Here is a 19,424-nt window from a genome sequence, read left to right as displayed (position 1 = left end):
GCCTTCTGAGCACTGCGTCTCTCCGCACAGGTGCAGGAACTCTCTTCTCTCTGTAGGATCTCCTCCTTGAGCTGTACATACTGATACCATGTCTCCTGTGCACACCCCTCCTGCCTTGGAGAATTCGCACTGGATACCCACATTCCTCCAGAACCTCTGCCTGGAACTGTTGACATTCTGACTCTCTGGTGGTTAGCCACACTTGGGTGGGGGGGCCTTTGTATTTACGAGCAAGGCAAATTAATATCCCCATAATGGCAATTGTGGTGGACTTATAGGGAAAATAAGACTATAATGTTTATGTGTTTATATGTTTTTAATATTTATAGGTTACCTGCTCCAGCCCGCATCCTGATGAGACTAGGTGTGCCTGAATTAGTTCACTGTGAAAGATGTTATAGACAAGAGTTTCTGCTAACTACCCAAGCTCATAAATGCTTTTAAATGGCTTTTTTTGTTTTTATGAGGCCAATCCTCATGTCCACACACACATAAAAGGGGTGAGAGGGATCCACTAGCCTCACAGAGACTCTCAGCTCCAGCTCACCCCACTGCATATCGCTCCTCAGCTCTCACCCACTAAGCCGCCCGCCATGTCTTGCCGCTCCTACCGAGTCAGCTCTGGTCATCGGGTGGGCAGTTTCAGTTCTTGCTCAGCAATGGCCCCTCCGAATCTGAACTGCTTCCGGACTAGCTCCGTCTCCTGCAGGAGCGGGTCCGGCTTCCGTGGTTTCGGTGGCTTTGGTAGTCGGAGTGCCATCCACTTTGGATCGTCCTCACCTCGGATCGCAGTTGGGTGCTCTCGTCCTATCCGCTGTGGAGTTGGTCTGGGCTTCAGGGCCAGCAGTGGTGTTGGCCTGGGGTTTGGAGCTGGCAGTAGCCTTGGCTATGGTTTCGGAGGCCCTGGCTTTGGCTACAGAATTGGAGGAATTGGAGGCCCATCGGCCCCCTCTATCACAGCTGTGACTGTTAACCAGAGCCTGCTGACTCCCCTCAATCTGGAGATCGACCCCAACGCCCAGAGGGTGAAGAGAGATGAGAAGGAACAGATCAAAACCCTCAACAACAAGTTTGCCTCCTTCATTGACAAGGTACCTTGCTGGATGACCCCTGGGATAGGCACTGAGAGTTAAGGGTGCCAGGGTGCTCTTCCCCTTCAAAAGAGCTGGCCCTGGTCTGAGCCATTGCTTTGTACCTAAGGCATCTGCCAAAGGCATTGAGGGATTGGTGGCTTTAGATTGTTTTTCACTGAGAATAGACAAACCAGAAGAACTGCTGCATGATGAGACAGACTAAGACACTGGCCACAGATTCTGGAGAAAAGGAAGATGGTCCAGCCAAACCCACGGGGATATGGGCAAACCAAGCCCTATTTCTTGGTTACTTGAAAATGTCTCCTACAAAGGTGGAGGCTTCAGTCAGGTGTTCGATTGGCTCCTGTGTGAAATATTTCATCCTTTAAGATCACGGTGTTCTGAAGGGAGTTTTTATAGTTCCTAAGGCATATGGTCTCATCCATTTAGCCTCGGGAGAGTGGAGAATGGACTGGAGTGATCTTCATGTAAAAGACAAAGAATTCATGCACCCAACATAGGCTACCACAATCTGGTTGAGATTGAGGAAAATACAGATGGCCATCAATAGCTGATATACAGAAATAATGATGTGAATTTTACAAAAGCAGAGACCCAGTTGACCGTGTGTGCATGGAGACGAGGCTTGGTCTCTAGAGGCAGGAAAGAACCTCTGTGAGCTCATTTTGCCTTGGAGCCAAAGAGCTCGGCGATAGAATATTGGAGATGCTGGTCAAGGTGTACGGTCCCAGGTAGCCAATTTCTCTAGCACAATGACCCCCAATGTAGTCGCTGTTCCGTGTACTCTGCTGGGGTTGGCCGACATCTGGTCTCAGATACAGGCAAGCCCAGCCGAAGCTCATTTTTCGAGCTTCCTCGTGACTGCCTGACACTTTGCTTTGGTGTGGAGGGGAGGGGAGAAGTGGTACTGAAATGTCTTTGTAGCTGTGTGTGAGGAGAGGGTCATAGACCTGTCCTCCTGGCTTCTGATGAGTTAGAGGCACAAGGAAAGCCAGCAGAAGGAGGAACACTGATAATACAGGACAGTCTTCACTGGCCATCTGGAGAACTGGCCTACACAGGTGCACTATCAAGCCCTTTAATGTGTTGCCTTTGCTTCTTGGATGTAGGTGAGGTTCCTGGAGCAACAGAATAAACTCCTAGAGACAAAATGGAGCTTCCTCCAAGACCAGAAATGTGCCCGCAGCAACCTGGAACCTCTCTTCGATAACTATATCACCAGCCTGAGGAGGCAGCTGGATGTACTAGTCAGTGACCAGGCTCGGCTGCAGGCTGAGAGGAACCACATACAGGACATCCTTGATGGTTTCAAGAAGAAGTGAGTATATCTGGGCTGCCCACACCTGGGCACTGTATTTCCAGAAGCAGAATCCCAGTGCAGATGAGATATGATGGTTATTGGCTAGAAAACCAAGCTTCAGGATGCAAGGAGGACGGTGGTGTGAGAAATGAGACAAGGAGGTCCTCTGTGCGGAAGAAACAGATTTGGAACGGCATGCGGTGGGGGACGTTCTTAGCACTGTCTGTAGGAGTGACTAAATCAACTCTGGAAAGAAGGTCTTTCGCTTTTAAAGAAGCCCCCACACTCAGCACTGTGTCAGGTCCTACCTCCTTTGTGTTCAGCTGCAATGCCTGAGTTGTTTCTCACAGAGAAGTGTAGGAAGGTCCAGATTTTCAGACCCTAAATCCAAGTTAAGAAAGTAAAGGATTTGGAGGACCACTAGCTTAGAGAAAGTTCTAAAGAGAGGACTGACAGATACTACACTGTGAGTAGCAATGGAGAACCATGTTCCTCAATAAACCAGGATCATGTTGAGGGATTAGTGAGGGCTTAGGGGTAATGAGAGTGAGGGCTTACCCTCTTCTCCATGCTCCCAGGTATGAAGAGGAGGTGGGATGCCGAGCCAACGCTGAGAACGAGTTTGTAGCTCTGAAGAAGGTAAGGCCCAGCAAAGAGTCCAAGGGAAGTTCTGTGTGGAGTCATGTATTCTCCAGAATCCCAGCCCCAGCCCCAGCAACTTCTCATACAGCCCTACAGTGACTGAAACTGCTCATCTAACAACAGAACCCCAAAGATCAAATCCAGTTCCCTTCAAAGTTTTGATTGGACCACAGATTATTTGAGTTTAGGTGCTGTGAGTTTGAAAAAGATGGACTCTTAAGTTTCTTGAATTACCAAGGCTTTCTTGGTAATTAAAAAAATGTGTTTATTTGGTGTGCACAGGAAGGGCAAGTGTACTCCATGGTGCATGTGTGGACAGCTTGGGAGGGTTGATTCTCTCCTTCTACCATGTGGGACCCAAGGATTGAACTCAGGTCTTCAGGCTCCACGGCAAGCTCTCAGTCACCTCCTGAGTCATCTCTACGGCCCCTTTCTTTGCTTTTAAGTGGCTTTCCACATGGCTATAGGGGAAGAGGGACCATCACAGTAGGAACGGATGGCTCCTCCTGCCGAGCTCCGGACCTCTAGGTGGGAAGGGTGAATAACAGAGGCAATGATCTCATCCTTCCTTTTTACGCAGGATGTAGACACAGCTTTCCTGAATAAATCGAATCTGGAAGCCAATGCAGATGCCCTGGCCCAGGAACTTGAATTCCTGAAGGCTCTGTACCTGGAGGTGAGAGTCGTCTTCTCTAGGCACTCAAGCATGAGACTGCTCAGGCTGCACGCCCTGGAGGCTAAGACAGGCCTTTGGGTCTCTGGGTGCTGGTTTTCTACATCTAGCTCCACTCCTACGCAGACCTGTGTGCTCTCTGTCACCTTGTCTGGGGGATGAGGAGGTCAGGGACTTCACAAGGCATCTCCACGGCCATGTTAGACCTATGGCCTCCTGTCACCTGTCATCTAGATCTTCATAGGCCAAGCTAAAGGATGGGTTTTGGAAAGTCTGGCAAAATGAGTTGCCAGAAGGAGAAACATGAATCTGATTTGACTAGCCAAACCAATGCCATTTGTCTCCACGCGGCCTGTGTAGGCTGAAGAGGAATCAGCCAGAGCTGCTGGGGAAGGTCTCAGCAGGGTGGAGACTCTGGTTCTCTAAAGATTCTGGATCTAAGAATCTAGGTTCCACTGTGTTTTAAAATGTTGCTCCCTCTCAATGGACCCTGACCAGCCCAGCCACCATGTGGGTAGATAACGTGAATTTAAGCAGCCGTCACTGGTCACCTGAGGTACCCCTGGTTTTGATAGTCACCTAAGCCAGAGCAAGTACCCAGAGGTATGCTCTAAGCATATGACAAGGGTTCTAAAATCAGACTCAATTGCTTCTCAAGCATGCCTTTTTTTTTCTGAGTCTCAGGCTGGATGGGGGTAGGCCTTGCAATGTCAGAAAGCAAGAAGCAAAGCTCCTGTTTCCGATTCACAGGGGACACTGTGACAGAGTCCCATCTGCTAATGGATCACTGAGTCCCTCTGCCTTGCTGCTTCTCCAATACAGGAAATCCAGCTGCTGCAGTCACACATCTCAGAGACATCTGTCATCGTGAAGATGGATAACAGTCGGGACCTGAACCTGGACGGGATCATAGCGGAAGTCAAGGCCCAGTATGAGGAGGTGGCAAGGCGCAGCCGCGCTGATGCTGAGGCCTGGTACCAGACCAAGGTACCAGACCAAGGCGACAGGAGACTGGGGAAGGGGGACAGGTGCCCTGGGGTGATGACTTTAGTCTGAGGTCTTCAACCCAGACTTCATGTGGTCTAAACACTGCATTCTGCTCCTAGTTTGAGGAGATGCGGGCGACAGCTGGCCAACACTGTGACAATCTACGAAACACACGGGATGAGATCAATGAGCTGACCAGGCTGATCCAGAGGCTGAAAGCAGAGATTGAACATTCCAAGGCTCAGGTGAGAAAGGAGAGGAGAGAAAGCTACAGAGAGAGAAAAGTCGGGGTCCTTGGCTTTGAGAAGCCTCAAGTCTGGTAGGTAAAGGATCCATCAAGACCTAGACACAAAACTAGAGGGCTGTCCAGAAAAACTTCCAAGAAAAGAGAAACATGGACCAGAAGGAAGGCCTGGGTAGGGGAGGTAGAAAGAACAGAAGACTGGAATCCTCAGGTCTGTCTCAAGGCAGCAGAAACCCAGTGGGGATGGAGAGCGGAGAAAAGCAATACTCCACCCATTTCTGACCACAGTCACCATCTCTGGAAAAGCAGCCACCTAGAGCTTCAACCCAGGCCTGGCTGTAGGTTTCACCCCTATCAGTAAGGACAGCATTGCCAAGCCCACTGGGAGCACCCTGCGTCCCTAGCAAAGCCCACATGCAGACTCCCTTCCCTGCAGTGTACCAAGCTGGAGGCCGCCGTGGCCGAGGCAGAGCAGCAGGGCGAAGCGGCCCTCAATGACGCCAAGTGCAAGCTGGCAGATCTGGAGGGCGCCCTGCAGCAGGCAAAGCAGGACATGGCGCGGCAGCTGCGGGAATACCAGGAGCTCATGAACGCCAAGCTGGGCCTGGACATCGAGATCGCCACCTACAGGCAGCTGCTGGAGGGCGAGGAGATCCGGTGAGAGCAGGAAGGAGTGAAGTCATCTGTACAGAAAGGTTATCAAAATAAAGGGAGGGAGCCAGGTGAAGAAACCTGGAATGAGCAGTCTCTAGATAGAACAATACATTTTCCAAAAATGTTAGCCGGTTGCCTCTGACACAGGATCCGAAGGGGCCGTGCTTACAAATGCACGTTTACAAGCGAGCTGCACCAGGCCATAGGCATTTTATCTGACTGATTAATTGGTTAAAATATAATAATAAGTCGCCGAGTAGTTTAGTTCAATAATTTAGAGGCAATCTCTAGAAACATGGTATGTCCCAAAATTGCGCTAAGGGTTGCTGGTGAGACTTACCTGTCCCTGTCTACCCAAACAAGAAGCCCTCTGCCAGAAAACATGGGATTTCATTCATTTCTTTCTCTCTCCAGGATCTGTGAAGGTGTTGGACCAGTAAACATATGTAAGTATCTAGCCTTTTCTCAGACCATTTCTTAAGGGAGCTCCTGAGATAGCTTGTCTGACCAAGACAGTCAGGGGCGCAGACCATGGGGTCCCTGTCCTCCGCAGAGGCTCTAGAACAAAGAATAAGAGTGGTTTATGGGCCTTCAAAGTGGGAGAAGGTTCCTGGAAAGAGACTTGTGGCTTTCAGAGGCTGTGTTTGCAGCCATCACAGAGACCTAAACGGGATGGGAAGGCTGTGTCAAAGAAGAAACTCACATTTGGATTGCAGGGATGGGGCAATGATAAATGGAAGTGGTCCCCCCCGGCCCCCTGCTGCTTCTAAACAGAGCACGGGTTGGTCCCACAGCTAGCGTGCTATGCGCTGGCACTGCAGAATAGGGAGAGGCCCCGTGCTGTGGAACTCCAGTCTTCTTGAGAAGGGTAGTACTAGCCAGTGCCACGCTAATCTTGGAAGGACACCCATGGGGGTGGGGCAGGCAGAGTACACCAGATTTACTCTCAGAGAAGAGCCCTGATTTGTTGGGAGGCAAAGGGGCAGCAATGCTCTTCTGCAGAAGGTCAAACCCAGAGGTCACAGGGACGGCAAGGACTCTGGTGCAAAAGCAGAGAAGAGAATGTCAAGCTTACACTCAGGGCTGCTTTAAGCAAGGCTTAGCTGGATTCCAGTCCTGAGGTATGGGCTGTGTCCAGTGGAGCCCAGAGGGGCTGCAGAGCAGAGTCATCAGTGGGGCAGAGATGGCTGGCTAGGACAAGGTGCGCTGGCAGCATTTCTTGTCTGTTCGATACATGGAAACAAGCAAGAGTTGCAATATAACCAAAGAGAAGCCACCCTGTGGTTCTACGAAGGCCACTGATCCCTGGGTGACACATCTCACTTGGCCTCTCAAATCCACCTGACATGGGACACAGACAAGTAGTAGTTTGTAGACATTAATGGCAGTCTATTTGTGGGCAGAGGCAAATGCCCAGGGTTCGAGAAGCATCCTCTCCCTTCCATCTGCATGTAGACTTAGTCTCTGAGCCACTAGACAAGCGGCTGCTGAGTCCTGTATTGCATCGCTTCCCTTCCTTCTCCACAGCTGTGAGCAGCTCTCGAGGAGGTGTGCTGTGTGGCCCCGAGTCCTTGGTCTCTGGATCCAGCTTCTCCCGCAACAGTGGGGTCACCTTCTCCAGCAGCAGTAGCATCCGTACCACTGGAGGGGTTCTGACTTCCTCAAGCCTGAGAGCTGGTGGGGACCTGCGGAGCTCTGGGATCAGAGGAGGCTCAGTGCTGGTGGGCGATGCCTGTGCCCCCAGCATCCCCTGCCCACTACCCACTGAAGGTGGCTTCAGCAGCTGCAGTGGTGGCCACGGCAACCGCAGCTCTAGTGTCCGCTTCTCATCCACCACTAGCTCTCGCAGGACCAGGTACTAAGATGACCACAGCCTGGAGAAGAACCAGCCGAGGCGTCCTTGCTTCTGTCCCCTGAGGTGCATAGACTCTGGTCCTGAGGAATCCCCAGCCGCTCTTCCTGCCAGTACACAGCCCTACCCACGTTCTCTTGAAGGACTTTTTATTGTGTAGACACACATCCACAGCCCCAGTGGCGCTAGCTTCTCCCTAACTCCCAGTGTCTTTTCTTCGGATCACTTTCAGGCTTCAGTCACAGTAAATGTATTTTCAGCACTATTCCAGGAAGCGGTACATGCAGGAGAAAGGGAACATCCAGAGAAGCATGAGCACAAAGCCCTGGGGCCTACAGGAGTCCTAAGCCACTTCTTGTTCCCTCATTTCCTCTTCCTCGGCAGAAGAGGCTTCTCTTTCCCTTCCCTGGCCCCAAAGGACACAGTCCTTGGAGACCACAGGGATCCCTAAGTCTCCACGGTGGTTCTCCTCCCAGTGGCTCATCTGCACCGGCCGTCTCACGGCTGCCGGTTTATCTGTGATACGTGAGTCTGCCGAGTAGGTGGGATGCATAAGGAGAGGGGGCTTCTCAGCTGTGGGTGCCTTGTCCTGTGGTGATATGAGGCCCAATTCTGCCCTGCAAACCCCAGAAGGGGTGGCCGGGGGTGGCTGGGTGCCTGTTTGTACTACTCTCTGTGTTCTTGGGTTTTCAATAAACTTGCCAAGCTAACTTCATGAGGATTCTGCCTGTTCATCCGGATCACACTGAGGAGGTGGCCTACGGGAACCCGCTAGTTCACTCTAAGGAGAGTGTGACCACAGAAAGGGCTGGTGTCCTAGACCCATGGAAAGTAAGGGTCTAAGCCTCCCAGGGAGGGTCTCACAGTTCTGGAAGGCAGAGGTGACGAGGTTTCGAGGTTCTGAAAACAAATGCCAGCCCATCCACTCTTCTGTGGGTCAGCATGACCTCTTCCTGACCATGCTGACTCCTCCCCTTTTCTGCAGCTCCCAGCCCATCACCAAGCCCTCTGAGATCACCGCAGTGGTAGCCTTGTCTCTCTGTCCTCACTCGTGTCTCCATCCAACTTACTCAGCATAGGACTACCAGAGAAGTCTTTCTCACACAGAAAACTGGTCATAAACCCATTGTTTCAAGCCTTCAGTGGCCTTCCACTGCCTTCTGGAAGTAGCTGAAGCTCCTTAACATGACATTCTGGTTCCACAGAATCTATCCACATACCCCCACTCCCAGCCCTTCCCTCAACAGCACCCACTTCCGACCTGCCGTGACGCCTGCCGTGGCGCCTGCCGTGGCGCCTGCTGTGACGCCTGATAATAGAATGTTGACCTTGCTCTCAAGGAGCTTCCGGTCTAGTCTTCAGAGAAGGGTAGACACGTAACTGGGCCTTGGGAGGCTGGAAGCTGAGCTGACACCAAAACAGACGCCACAGCACATAGAGGAGAGGACCAGCGCAGACATGGGCAGTGCAGGTCTCCTAAAGGATGTGGTACCCAGCAGAGATGCAAAGGATGGTGAATGAACCATCTAAATGGGGCAACGGGTGCCAATCTAGGCCACAGTATGTGCAAAAGCCTAGAGACTGTGGATAGCGTGGCAGGTAGGGGGGCCTGCCCGGAGCCAGGTAGAATGTTACTAGAAGTCAAGATACAGCAGCAAGTGGAGGGCAGGAGTCCACGAGAAGGGGCCCAGGCAGCACCTGGCACAGCGGTCAGGGCAAAGACAGAACCTGGCACAGCGGTCAGGGCAAAGACAGCACCTGGCACAGCGGTCAGGGCAAAGACAGCACCTGGCACAGCGGCCAGGGCAAAGACAGCACCTGGCACAGCGGCCAGGGCCCAGGCAACGGCCACACTCAGCACCGTCTTCTTCTAAGGCAGGCATACACCTAGTTTCTTCACACATCCCGTCTTCCCTGACCCAGCCAGCAGCCTGGACACCTGCCTGTCACCCTGCTCAGACAATCTTACCAGTCCCCTGCCCTCTGCTCCAGGGCCCATGCATATCCACCTCATCCCTACTGAGTCACAGTCCTCAGTTGAAGCAGCATGGACACTGCCCCCTTAAGGCCCTGGTGCCTCTCTCAGCCAGACCAATAACCACCCACCATCAGTGACCAATTCATTACCTCAGCTCCAAACTGACCTCGAACTAGCTTCTCTTCAAAACTTCATGTTGGCCCTTTTCATTTGCACTGCCTGACATGACATTACTTTGTGATGGGCATGTCATGAACACTACTGGACCGCAGGAATGTGGCGCGTCCCTTGCCTTTGCTCCCTCAAAGGCTCTTGTCCAGTTTCTCCAGGGCCCGGTTCCTGCGGGGGAGACACAGGATCTACAGCATCAGGTGCCTGCAGCACCAGGCAATGCGGCACTAGTGGCCGGCAGCACTGTTCGGCTGGCTGTGCCCAAATCTTCACAGACATCTTTAGCTTCTTTCTCTCTCTCCCAGTCCCATAGTCACTCCATCAGAAAATCTTAGCTTAGTGCTCAGCCGTCACCACTTCCCTGCATGGTACTGACACTCAAACTGCTTTGTCCTCCCCGGGCAACTGCAGTCAACTTCTAACTGGTCCTTACTTCTGCTTTCCTTCAGTCTGTGCGCCAAGAGCCGCCAGAGGAATCCTACTGAAAGCAAGCCCCAGGGCTGAGGACAGAACTGGGGCAAAGTGTGTTCTTTGAACAAGAAAGGCCTGGTGTCCAATCCTCGATGTTTAGGAAATTTTAAAAGAGAATAAAATATAGCACTCTTGATGAATTAAAAAATATCCATTTGAGTATTCTGAAAAGTAAACAAAAAGAGGCCGATTGTGGCCGAAGGCAAGGCTTCAGAAAGTGGCCAAATGTTTATTTTATTCCCCTACACACGCACACACACACACACACACACACACACACACACACACTCAAGGCCTTGCTTGAGCTGAGGGTGGAGCAAGAAAGCATCAGCTTGGACAGCTGAGATCCCCATGAAAATCCCACCTTTCCACATGAAGGGAAAAGAAGGGGGCCTTATGCTTTGGAAAATACAGAAGCAAAGTCCACACTCTGTTCTCTTTTATGGCTTTGCTTGAGGGCTGGGCCCCGCCGGGCTTGGCAGGACTTTGTAGCAGGATTGTGGTTTTAAAGCCTGAGAGGTTTGGTGGCTCTGGCATGAGGAACCAGGAAAAGAGGTTCCAGAGAAGGGCTGGTGGGGTCAAGTTGAACAACTGGAGAAGGAAATGCCTGTGTGTGTGTCTACCACATCCTAGGCTTGCCTTGTGTCAGAGCCAAGAGTCAGCTAGGACACCCAAAGGGAGATGCAAGGACTGAGAAAACAAAAGAGACAGGACAGAGTCGGGAGTTTTGCAGGTCAATGCCAAGCAGCATCGAGTTACTTCAGAGCCTTCTTATACACAGACTAACAGCAAAAACCAGAACAGAGAGCGCAGTGAGTTAACCACTTCATGCACTGTCCTTGAGACAAGGAGCAGGCAGGCTCGCGACCTACCACGTGCCTCCTGCAAGCAGCAAGCAGTTCCATTTACTATCTGGACGTGCCTTCGGCTGGCATTCAACAGCCTGCGGCTTAGCAAATAATGTGTTCTTTCCCATGGGCTTCACCAGAACATTTTCCCAGCTCTTAAGGAGAACGGAACAAGCAAGCTTGAACTTAAATGACTTCTAAGTCAGAATGGGCTCCACATAGAAACTGCGTCACTTGTGGGCTCCCACAGCCTTGAGTGTCACTGGTATGGAAAACCCAAAGCAACATTCCAAGAGCTTGAAGATTTGCGGTTAGACTACCGACTCCACCCACATTTCGAGCAAATCCCCGAGTGACATAGCCTGCTGTGGGAGCTCCTTCTGCCCCCTCAGCCAATAGCCTTTAAGATACGGTGCGGTGGGCGCGCCTTCCGCTCCCTCAGCCAATAGTCTTTGTCTGCTCTTTAGAACAGCCTCAGAGCATCCAGCATAGACATGAAAAAAGGAGAGGCTTTGTCACCACCACCTCTCCTGGGTCAGCTGGAGCAGGCAGCCTGAAACTGACTGGGGTGGTCCCCACAATAAAACCAAATTTGAACATAAGGATTGTTTCAGGACCCTGAGTGGATAAAGCACCAACTCGTGTGTGTGTGTGTGTGTGTGTGTGTGTGTGTGTGTGTGTGTGTGTGTGTAAACTAAAGTTATTTTGATGTTAAAGAAGTCAAGAAAACTTGAGTAATTCTCATGGGGAGGGAGAGTCAACAGACCCCCGTCACTGTTGATACAGCTGTAGGGATTAGCACACCAGCACACAGAGACGATGGAGCCCTACTGTCACCACGCTCTGTATGGTAGGGAGAGAGAGGCACGTCTGAAATGAATAAAAGGGGAAATTAGGTCTTGGCGTTCAGGCCTGCAATCTCAGCACTCAGAAGGCTGAGGCAAGGAAATTGCAAATTCAATACAAGGCCTCCCTGGGTTAGAGTGAGTTCAAGGACAGCCCAAGCAACTTACCTCACAATAGAAAGTTTAGAAGTGCCTGGGCTAGAGATCAGGGAAGAGTGTTTGCCCTGAATGTTCAAATGTTTGCTAGGTTCAATCCTCACTGAAGTAAGAAGGGGAAGGGAGGGGAGGGGAGGAGAGGGGAGGGGGAGGTAGAGAAAGTCAGAGAAAAACAGGGAGTTCTCAGAAACAGAGAACAGATGATAAGAGACAAAACAGTGGCATTTACAACTGAAAGTAGGGTGCTTAGAAAGTAAAAAATGGTGATGAACTTCACAGCAAACAGAGAGGCTGGAGGAAGGAGCCAGTGCTCTGGAAACAGGGTAATTGTCATTATCTACTAGTGAGAACAAAGAGAAAAGAACTGGAAAATATTAAGCAGAAAAGGGTGGCACATTGCACATGGGGATAATAATCCAAACCACTGGCTTTCTCATCAGAAGCGCAGACGACGGTGGAGCAGCACATTCCAAGTGCTCAGGACTGAGTAGGAAAAGAGCGTCAAGTGCTCCTTCGTTTGGCTGTTTCTCTGGAGGAGTGGGTGCTGAGCTGGGAGCTAGGCAAGCCTCTGCCACAGAGCTGCACCAGGAAATAAGTCTGAGGCTAGACCAAGCTGTATAGACACTTCCAGACCAACCTAGGCTACCTACAAGACTGTGTGTGTGTGTGTGTGTGTGTGTGTGTGTGTGTGTGTGTGTGTGTGTGTTTAGCTCTAAGTTGGTTGGGAAATATTTTATTATATATGTTACAGTGCTAGATAAGTTTGGATAATTTCTGAATTTTTATTTATTAATGGTATGTGTGCACGGTGGGCTGGACCTGTGGAGGTCAGAGGACAGTCTTGTGGAGTCTATTCTCTCCCTCTACCTTTACATGGACTCGGGTTCTGGAGATCAGACTCAGGTCACCAGGCCTGTACAGCAAGCCACTGGGCCATCTCACCACCCTCTAAGGGATTATTTTTAAATATTCGAGGAATAGTTAATGGAATATTAATAGAAGCTAATATCAGAAAGACCAAAGAGAAAACAACTAATAGCCATAGGCTTCAACAGACCCACGTCAATAACTGGTTGGACACACAGGGTCCAGTTGCAGAGCCAGGGGTGCAAACTCTCCTCTGTGCTTCCGGTTGACAGAGGCAAACCCAAGGCCCAAGAGGTTAAACTCCACACAGGGACATGTGCTTGCCTGTCCCTGAACCTTAATGAACCACTTGTCTCGTGGGTAAAATGGACACCTATTTTTCAGCCTCAAAATGTCTGTGGAGCTCACATTTATGCCCCGGTTTACCTGAAGCTCTTAGCTAGCCTGCAGTCTGGCACACCGTAGGTGCTGCACAAGAAACCCTTGAGTTGTTTTGATAGTGAATGTGTCTGCATTATTATGGTTAGTGAGGGACAGCTAGGGACAGCAGATCCACCGCTGCGATCTCATCCTAGGTAGGCACAGGCATCCGTGCACAGCTTCCAGTTCCTAAAGGGCTGGCATCCTGGGCATCCCAAGACACCTTCAGGCTTTCTCTGCTCAGCCCCAAGCTTCTGGCAGACCAACTGATGGTGTTTGCTGCCCTCTGCTGGCCATCATCTTCAGCGAGCTTGCTGGAGCGTCCAAGCTGATGACTGGAAACTTCAGCATCTTTCAAAACTCTTTTTTCCTCCTCCCAAATTGTATTTAGAGCCTTATATTACTCAATAAAAATTTCTATAAGAATCCTATCTCATGCTCACCACCTTGGGCCAAGACACATGAGTGGGAGCTTCCAAGTCCTGCAGTTCTCAAACTTGGAGTGGTCCTCTGGACTTGGGGTCTGGGGTTGCACACAGGTACCATTTTCATCCACCTTCAAACATTTGAGGTAGTTATTCACTTGTACACAACTACAGCCAGCCAACTCATAAGCAACTAAATTCTCAAGCGTTTGCAAGTGCTAGGGACCCACCAAAGACAGACAAGATGTCTGTCCCTATTGGACTCCTTCGGGGGCAGGGAAGAAATATGTGATGGTGGACACACAGAATTCATGGGTTATACAGTGCACTGGAAGGGTTTAAGTGCTACACGACTTTTTTTTTAAGTAGCTAAGGATTGGGCAGATGGCTCAGTGAGCAAACTGTGGATATAAGGACCTAAGTTTGAATCTTCAGTACCCATGTAAAAACTAGGGTGTGGTCATGAATATCTCTAACCCTAACACCATGGGCAGAGAACAGTAAATCTTCAGAGCTCACTGGCCTACCCAAAACAGAGAGCTCTGGGTTGAGAGAAGAAGAGATCCTGTCTTGGACACTAAGAAGAAAAACAGCTGAGAAAGACAACTGAAGCTGACCTCTGGCCTCTGCAAGCTCACACATGGGGCACGCACGCGCACACACACACACGCACATGCACACACACTCACAGAGCAATCGGAGCAATATAGCCAGAAGGAGGCAGTTTCTAGTATAGAATGGGAGGTCACCATTTTTAAAAGAAGAATCAGAAAGGTTTTTTTGCACAAAAACCCCACATGAAGCAATGGAGGAAGCCTTTTGGACAAGATGAGAACACTGAGCAGAAAGGACAGTCATGCAGAAGCCCTGAGACAGGTTGAAGGACCCGTGTAGGACCAAGAGCAGAAGAAAGAGACGTGTGAAGAGGCAAACGGACAGGCAGAAAAGGCCTTTTCACATGCACGCAATATGGAGCCAACAGGACATTAGAGCAGGTAAGTGATATGATCCAGCCTAAGACAGGTAGGTCTCTGGGAACTGGGGGTCCGGGAGCAGCAGCAGGGAGACCAGCGGTGCAGCTTGTCTGTCCTCTAGCTAAATACAGCAGTAAATACATGTTTGTTTCTGGGTCCATGGTTCAGCCAAACACAGCAGAGGAAAAAGCAGCTATGCTGAGTGTGTTAGGCTTGTCCTTGTCCTGCTCCCCATACACCACAGTGTGACAATTCAGACAGCGTTGACATTGTATCAGACACCGACACCACAGTGTGACAATTCAGACAGCATTAACATTGTATCAGACACCGAGGTTACCTAAAAATGACTTCAAGTGCTCAAATGTTTGCTGTCTCTAAGCAAATTCTACACCTTTGTGTAGAAGGGACTTCAAGTCTTTGGATTTTGACATCCTCAGGGTTCCTAAACCCATGGACACCCAGGAATGACTTCATGGCGTTATATAGCTGTCTTCCTCCTATGATTTGGGATGTGTTTCTACTTCTAAAAAAGAGAATGAAGCTCTCAGAACCACTAATGTGGCCCGAGACTAGAGGTTCCGCTGCTGGAACGGGAAAGACGCTGTAGGGAGGACTCGGGGAGTGAGGAGCTGGAACAGGAAAGCCGCTGTAGGGAGGACTCGGGGAGTGAGGAGCTGGAACAGGAAAGCCGCTGTAGGGAGGACTTGGGGAGTGAGGAGCTGGCACAGGAAAGCCACTGTTGGGAGGACTTGGGGAGTGGGGAGACAGCCTGAAAGGACAGCTTGGGAGAGAATGGGTCTCTTGGGGTTTCCAGAGAGAAAATCATGAGGAAGGAGTGGGGACAAGGCAGGGAGAGCTTAACCAGCTGGTGCAGGACTGGCCTGTGCTATCCCAGGCAGAGATAGTTGTTCCTCCAGCTGCTCCCTATTTCCCCCGTGCTGGGTCTCTGAGCTGTGCCCAGATCTGTGAATGCTGAAGAAAGAGTCGGGGGGCCAAGAAGCCCCTTAAAGAGCTGCTCCAACCATGAGCATTTGGCACAGATTTGGTGTCAGAGTCAAAGTGTGACCAGCAAAGTTTTTAAAAACCCATTCCTGGGGTGATCCAGACGTCCCCGGGTCTCCATCGCATAGTTGGGATGAAAAAGCAGCCAGGCAGATACACATATAGAACTGGTGGGGTCAGCAGATTCCTCTAGGACCATGCAGAGCAGGACCAGTGAAGTATCAGTGCCATCCTGCCTTCTGATAAATCCAAGAAGGCTTCCTGCAAGCAGAGGATTCCAAGTCCAGAGGATAAAGAAAAGGGAGGCAGTGAGGCCGAGCATGGGGAGGATCAGACGGACCCGGAGCACCCAGCGTGGTACAGGTGAAGATGGCAAGGCAAAGCCAGGAGGGACCGCCAAAGAACACGATGTGTGCTCTGTAGACTACAGGCGACTCAACGCGTCTCAGAAGCTAGGAACTCCAGGGTAGTCAGGGGTGTTTTCCATTCAGTCAGGCTTCCTAGACATGGCCACTAAGAAGCCTTTCTAATTAAGAACTAGTCATGGACTCTTGAGTGGAAGTTCTAACACTGGGTGGGGTCTTAAAAGACGTTAGGCCAGGAGGTAACCGGACCAAATTGCATGTATGACAGCACCGGAAATAAGAGGCCATAGAAGGACATGATCTGAGTGACCGGGGACACCCACAGAGGCATTTTATGAGGCTCAGAGGAAGAGAAATCACTGCTTCTCTTCCAATGAGTAGTTCACAGCAGCTTCCCAAAAGAGGCCGCTGTTCCGGGACATTCCAGGCGAAGGTATAACTGCATAGAAGGCTTGGAAGCAGAGACACGGGTGACGTCTAGTCACAACAGCACCGAGGTTGGTAGTGACTAAGGGGCCAACTATGAGACCTGTCCTCAAAGCTCCTGACCTGGAACAGCCAGGGACCTGGGAGTCCCCAGCAGGGTGTCGGAGTGATAGGCAGAGACCAATGTGAAGCTATAGGTCCCCTCTCCCTCTTACGCCACAGATGTGTCTCCAGAACAGCTGTCCCCAGCTGCCTGTCCCGTCATCTGTGCCACCTCCAAGTAGCACTGAGGTTTGGCCTACCTGTTCCCTTTGTCTTCTACCCAGGCAGTCCAACCAGAGCTTTAGGGGGCCCGCTTCCCTGAGCAGCCTGCCAGGGGGACCAGTGCTGCAATGGCAGGGGGCAGACTTCACCCTGAGGCAGAGACAGCCGTCCTTCCCCTGTGCTTCAAGACACCCGCACAACTTGTACCTATGTTCTGTCCCTGCCTGTCCAGGCCTAGGAGTTGTGTCCTGAAACAGTGGCTAACCAGGCCTTCCCTAGCCTGGTGCCCAGGCCTACTCTGGGTGATGGCAGGGAACACGCATACAGATTTCCATGTGTTGGTGAGGAGAAAGCCTAGGACTGAACTGCGTCCCTGAGCTTCAAGGACAGCAGGAGGCGAACCTGATTCAAGCAGCAGAGTAGAGGAGGGCAGAGGCTCCCAGAGTTAAAGTGGGCTTTCCCAGCACCCTCCTGCCTGTTCTCAGCTGTCTCACGGGCATCCCTTTGCCTTCAACGCAAGCTCCAAGTCTACACAAAAGAGAGCCAATGAGGTTACTGTCCAAGCCCTGGAATATCCCCTGGACCCCTGGCAGCAGGGCCCCATATAGGGCTAACAGCTGGGAATCATCCATCCCCTTGCTCCCCCAAACGGCTTCTCCCTCCACCCCCAGGCTCCACCCCGAGTTTTTATAAGAGTGAAATCAGGCCGAGGAGACATTAAGGGCAGCCTTGAAAGGGTAAAGAAGTTGTGAGGTGCAGAGGAGGCAAGAGCTAAGGGTGGGGCTGGAAGAGGCCCACACAGCGGGGGGTGGGGATGCTCCCCGCGGGAGGCGCCTGCTCCCTTCCCACAGACCTTCATGATGCCACAAACAGTCTCGCCTCCACCAAAAGGAGGGTTAGAATAGAACCAAGTCCTGGAAGGGAACAGAAACTTTAGGGAGACGAACTTCCAAAGACACGGTTAGAGAGGGTCGAGCTGAACTCGGTCCTGCAGCTTTGATTCAGCTACCCCAGTGGCTAATCCCCAGTTGCTTTCCCTGTTGCTTTCCCTGGAGGCGCCAGTGTGAGAATGTCCTTTGGGGCCCGCTGGTGAGCACCTGGGCTTCCCCACCAGCTGCCCAGAGTCTCTCCACCTCCCCTGATGGTTTGGAGTGGGGTATAGGGTATATACCCGTCTGCCTAATGCCAGGTGAAGACCGAGGTCGGCAGGCCGTGGACATTGGAGCTCTCAGGGCAGAGAGCAAAACATGGTTAGATGAGAATATTGGTCCTGGCAAAAGACCCGGTCTCTAGGCAAGCTCGCCAGCCCTCCTCCTCTAAGGTCTGAATTCCTCAGGTGTCTTCAGAGCCCCCCTGGGGCAGAGACCATATCCTTGGTGTCTGTGCTCCATAAACATTTGCAGAATGGCATCATTATCCTAATAAGTGGCCCAGGAACACACAGGTAACAGGGATGTTAGAGGGCCATGGTTCCCAAAGGCCCGAGGAGACAAAAAATCAGGCCCTCTGACAAGAGTGAACCACCACTCAACTCCCATCTTCCTACATGCAGTGCAGGCTGTAAACAGACATGGAGAGGTGACCGTGCTGGTACAGTCGTACATTTAGTGCAGGCTGTAAACAGACATGGAGAGGTGACCGTGCTGGTACAGTCGTACATTTAGTGCAGGCTGTAAACAGACATGGAGAGGTGACCGTGCTGGTACAGTCGTACATTTAGTGCAGGCTGTAAACAGACATGGAGAGGCGACAGTGCAGGCCAGTAGTACATTCAGTGCAGGCTCTAACAAACAGACCTTGAGAGGCAGCAATGTGGGACAGTCTATGGACAGGTTCCCCGCTCTGGCTGGCGGTTTCAGAAGAGGCAGACACTAACAAGACATGTTTCTTCTTAGGGAGCAAATAGAAAAGGCTCAGGAGCAAGCGGATACCCAAATCGAGGTTCCCTCAAGGTTGGGCACACCTTCCTGTTTGGGCCACATGGAAGAAAGTGACCGAAGAAGTCTCCCCGTTACCCACAAGTGGTCATTATGTGGCCACTGAAACTCCAGTGGTTTGTTGTTCTGCTGGGTGAGAAAGACAGGCTCTGGACCAAGGTTCTCTGGACCGGAATCCAGACGGTTCCAAGGGACTGTCTTCTCCAGCCCTTTGTCCCTAAGAACACACGGTCAAAATGACCCCTCTGGTCCTAAAGGTGTCTGGTCCTGAACCACCTTCAGGCAAGCTGTCTGAGCATGGAAAGCTACTCCAGGGGCAGTGATGGACATGAGAATATGCCTGCATGAAGCCAGGGGACACAGCGGAGCCTTCCTGAGTCTCAGTCTACCTGGGACTCCGGTGATTCTGTGCCCCCCACTGCTACCCATGCCGCCCCCAGATTGCTAATGGGGTTCAAATCCGTCCCCGGGTGTGGGTTGAGGCCATCGCAGAGAGACCGTGTGAAAATTAATTAGTTAATGTATGTAAAGAGCTTTGAAGATGAAAAGTGCAGCGTGGTGTCCCTAATAACATCTTCAGTCTTTTACGGAGCCCACGTCGCCTCTGAGCTCACCTTTAAGATGAGTCTTTGGGGAGTTGCTGGCAACCTCCCCAAGCCCATAAACAACATAAAATGCCTTTTCACTGCTTTTACGCAGCCAACCCCAGCTCTCCCCACCAATAAAAGGACCGCAGAGGATCAGAGAGATCCAAAGGACTCCAAGCCTCACACTCTGCAGCCTACACCAAACCCCACAGCCACTTAGACGCCATCCAACTCACGCG

General features: G+C 51.3%; 1 protein-coding gene across 1 annotated transcript; it reads left to right on the top strand.

Moving 5' to 3' along the window:
• Positions 1–593: 593 nt before the first annotated feature.
• Positions 594–7,456, top strand: Krt84 (keratin 84). Its single transcript, XM_075960726.1, has 9 exons — positions 594–1,091; positions 2,204–2,412; positions 2,973–3,033; positions 3,617–3,712; positions 4,532–4,696; positions 4,816–4,941; positions 5,377–5,597; positions 6,009–6,040; positions 7,122–7,456. Exons 1-9 carry the CDS (start codon positions 594–596, stop codon positions 7,454–7,456), a joined length of 1,743 nt encoding a protein of 580 aa, XP_075816841.1.
• The last annotated feature ends 11,968 nt before the right edge of the window (positions 7,457–19,424 follow it).

The sequence above is a fragment of the Microtus pennsylvanicus genome, chromosome 2, assembly GCF_037038515.1.
Source record: "Microtus pennsylvanicus isolate mMicPen1 chromosome 2, mMicPen1.hap1, whole genome shotgun sequence".
In the NCBI taxonomy this organism is placed as follows: domain Eukaryota; kingdom Metazoa; phylum Chordata; class Mammalia; order Rodentia; family Cricetidae; genus Microtus; species Microtus pennsylvanicus.
Note: the sequence above shows the minus strand (reverse complement) of the source record. Positions and strands in the feature narration are given on the sequence as shown.

What these genes read in the sequence shown, in the direction of transcription:
- Krt84 (XM_075960726.1), top strand. Translation starts at nt 594, where the DNA reads ATGTCTTGCCGCTCCTACCGAGTCAGCTCTGGTCATCGGGTGGGCAGT. An exon ending in CTTGATGGTTTCAAGAAGAA is followed by an intron (nt 2,413 to 2,972) that starts GTGAGTATATCT and finishes CCATGCTCCCAG; the next exon opens with GTATGAAGAGGAGGTGGGAT. An exon ending in TTGAACATTCCAAGGCTCAG is followed by an intron (nt 4,942 to 5,376) that starts GTGAGAAAGGAG and finishes CCTTCCCTGCAG; the next exon opens with TGTACCAAGCTGGAGGCCGC.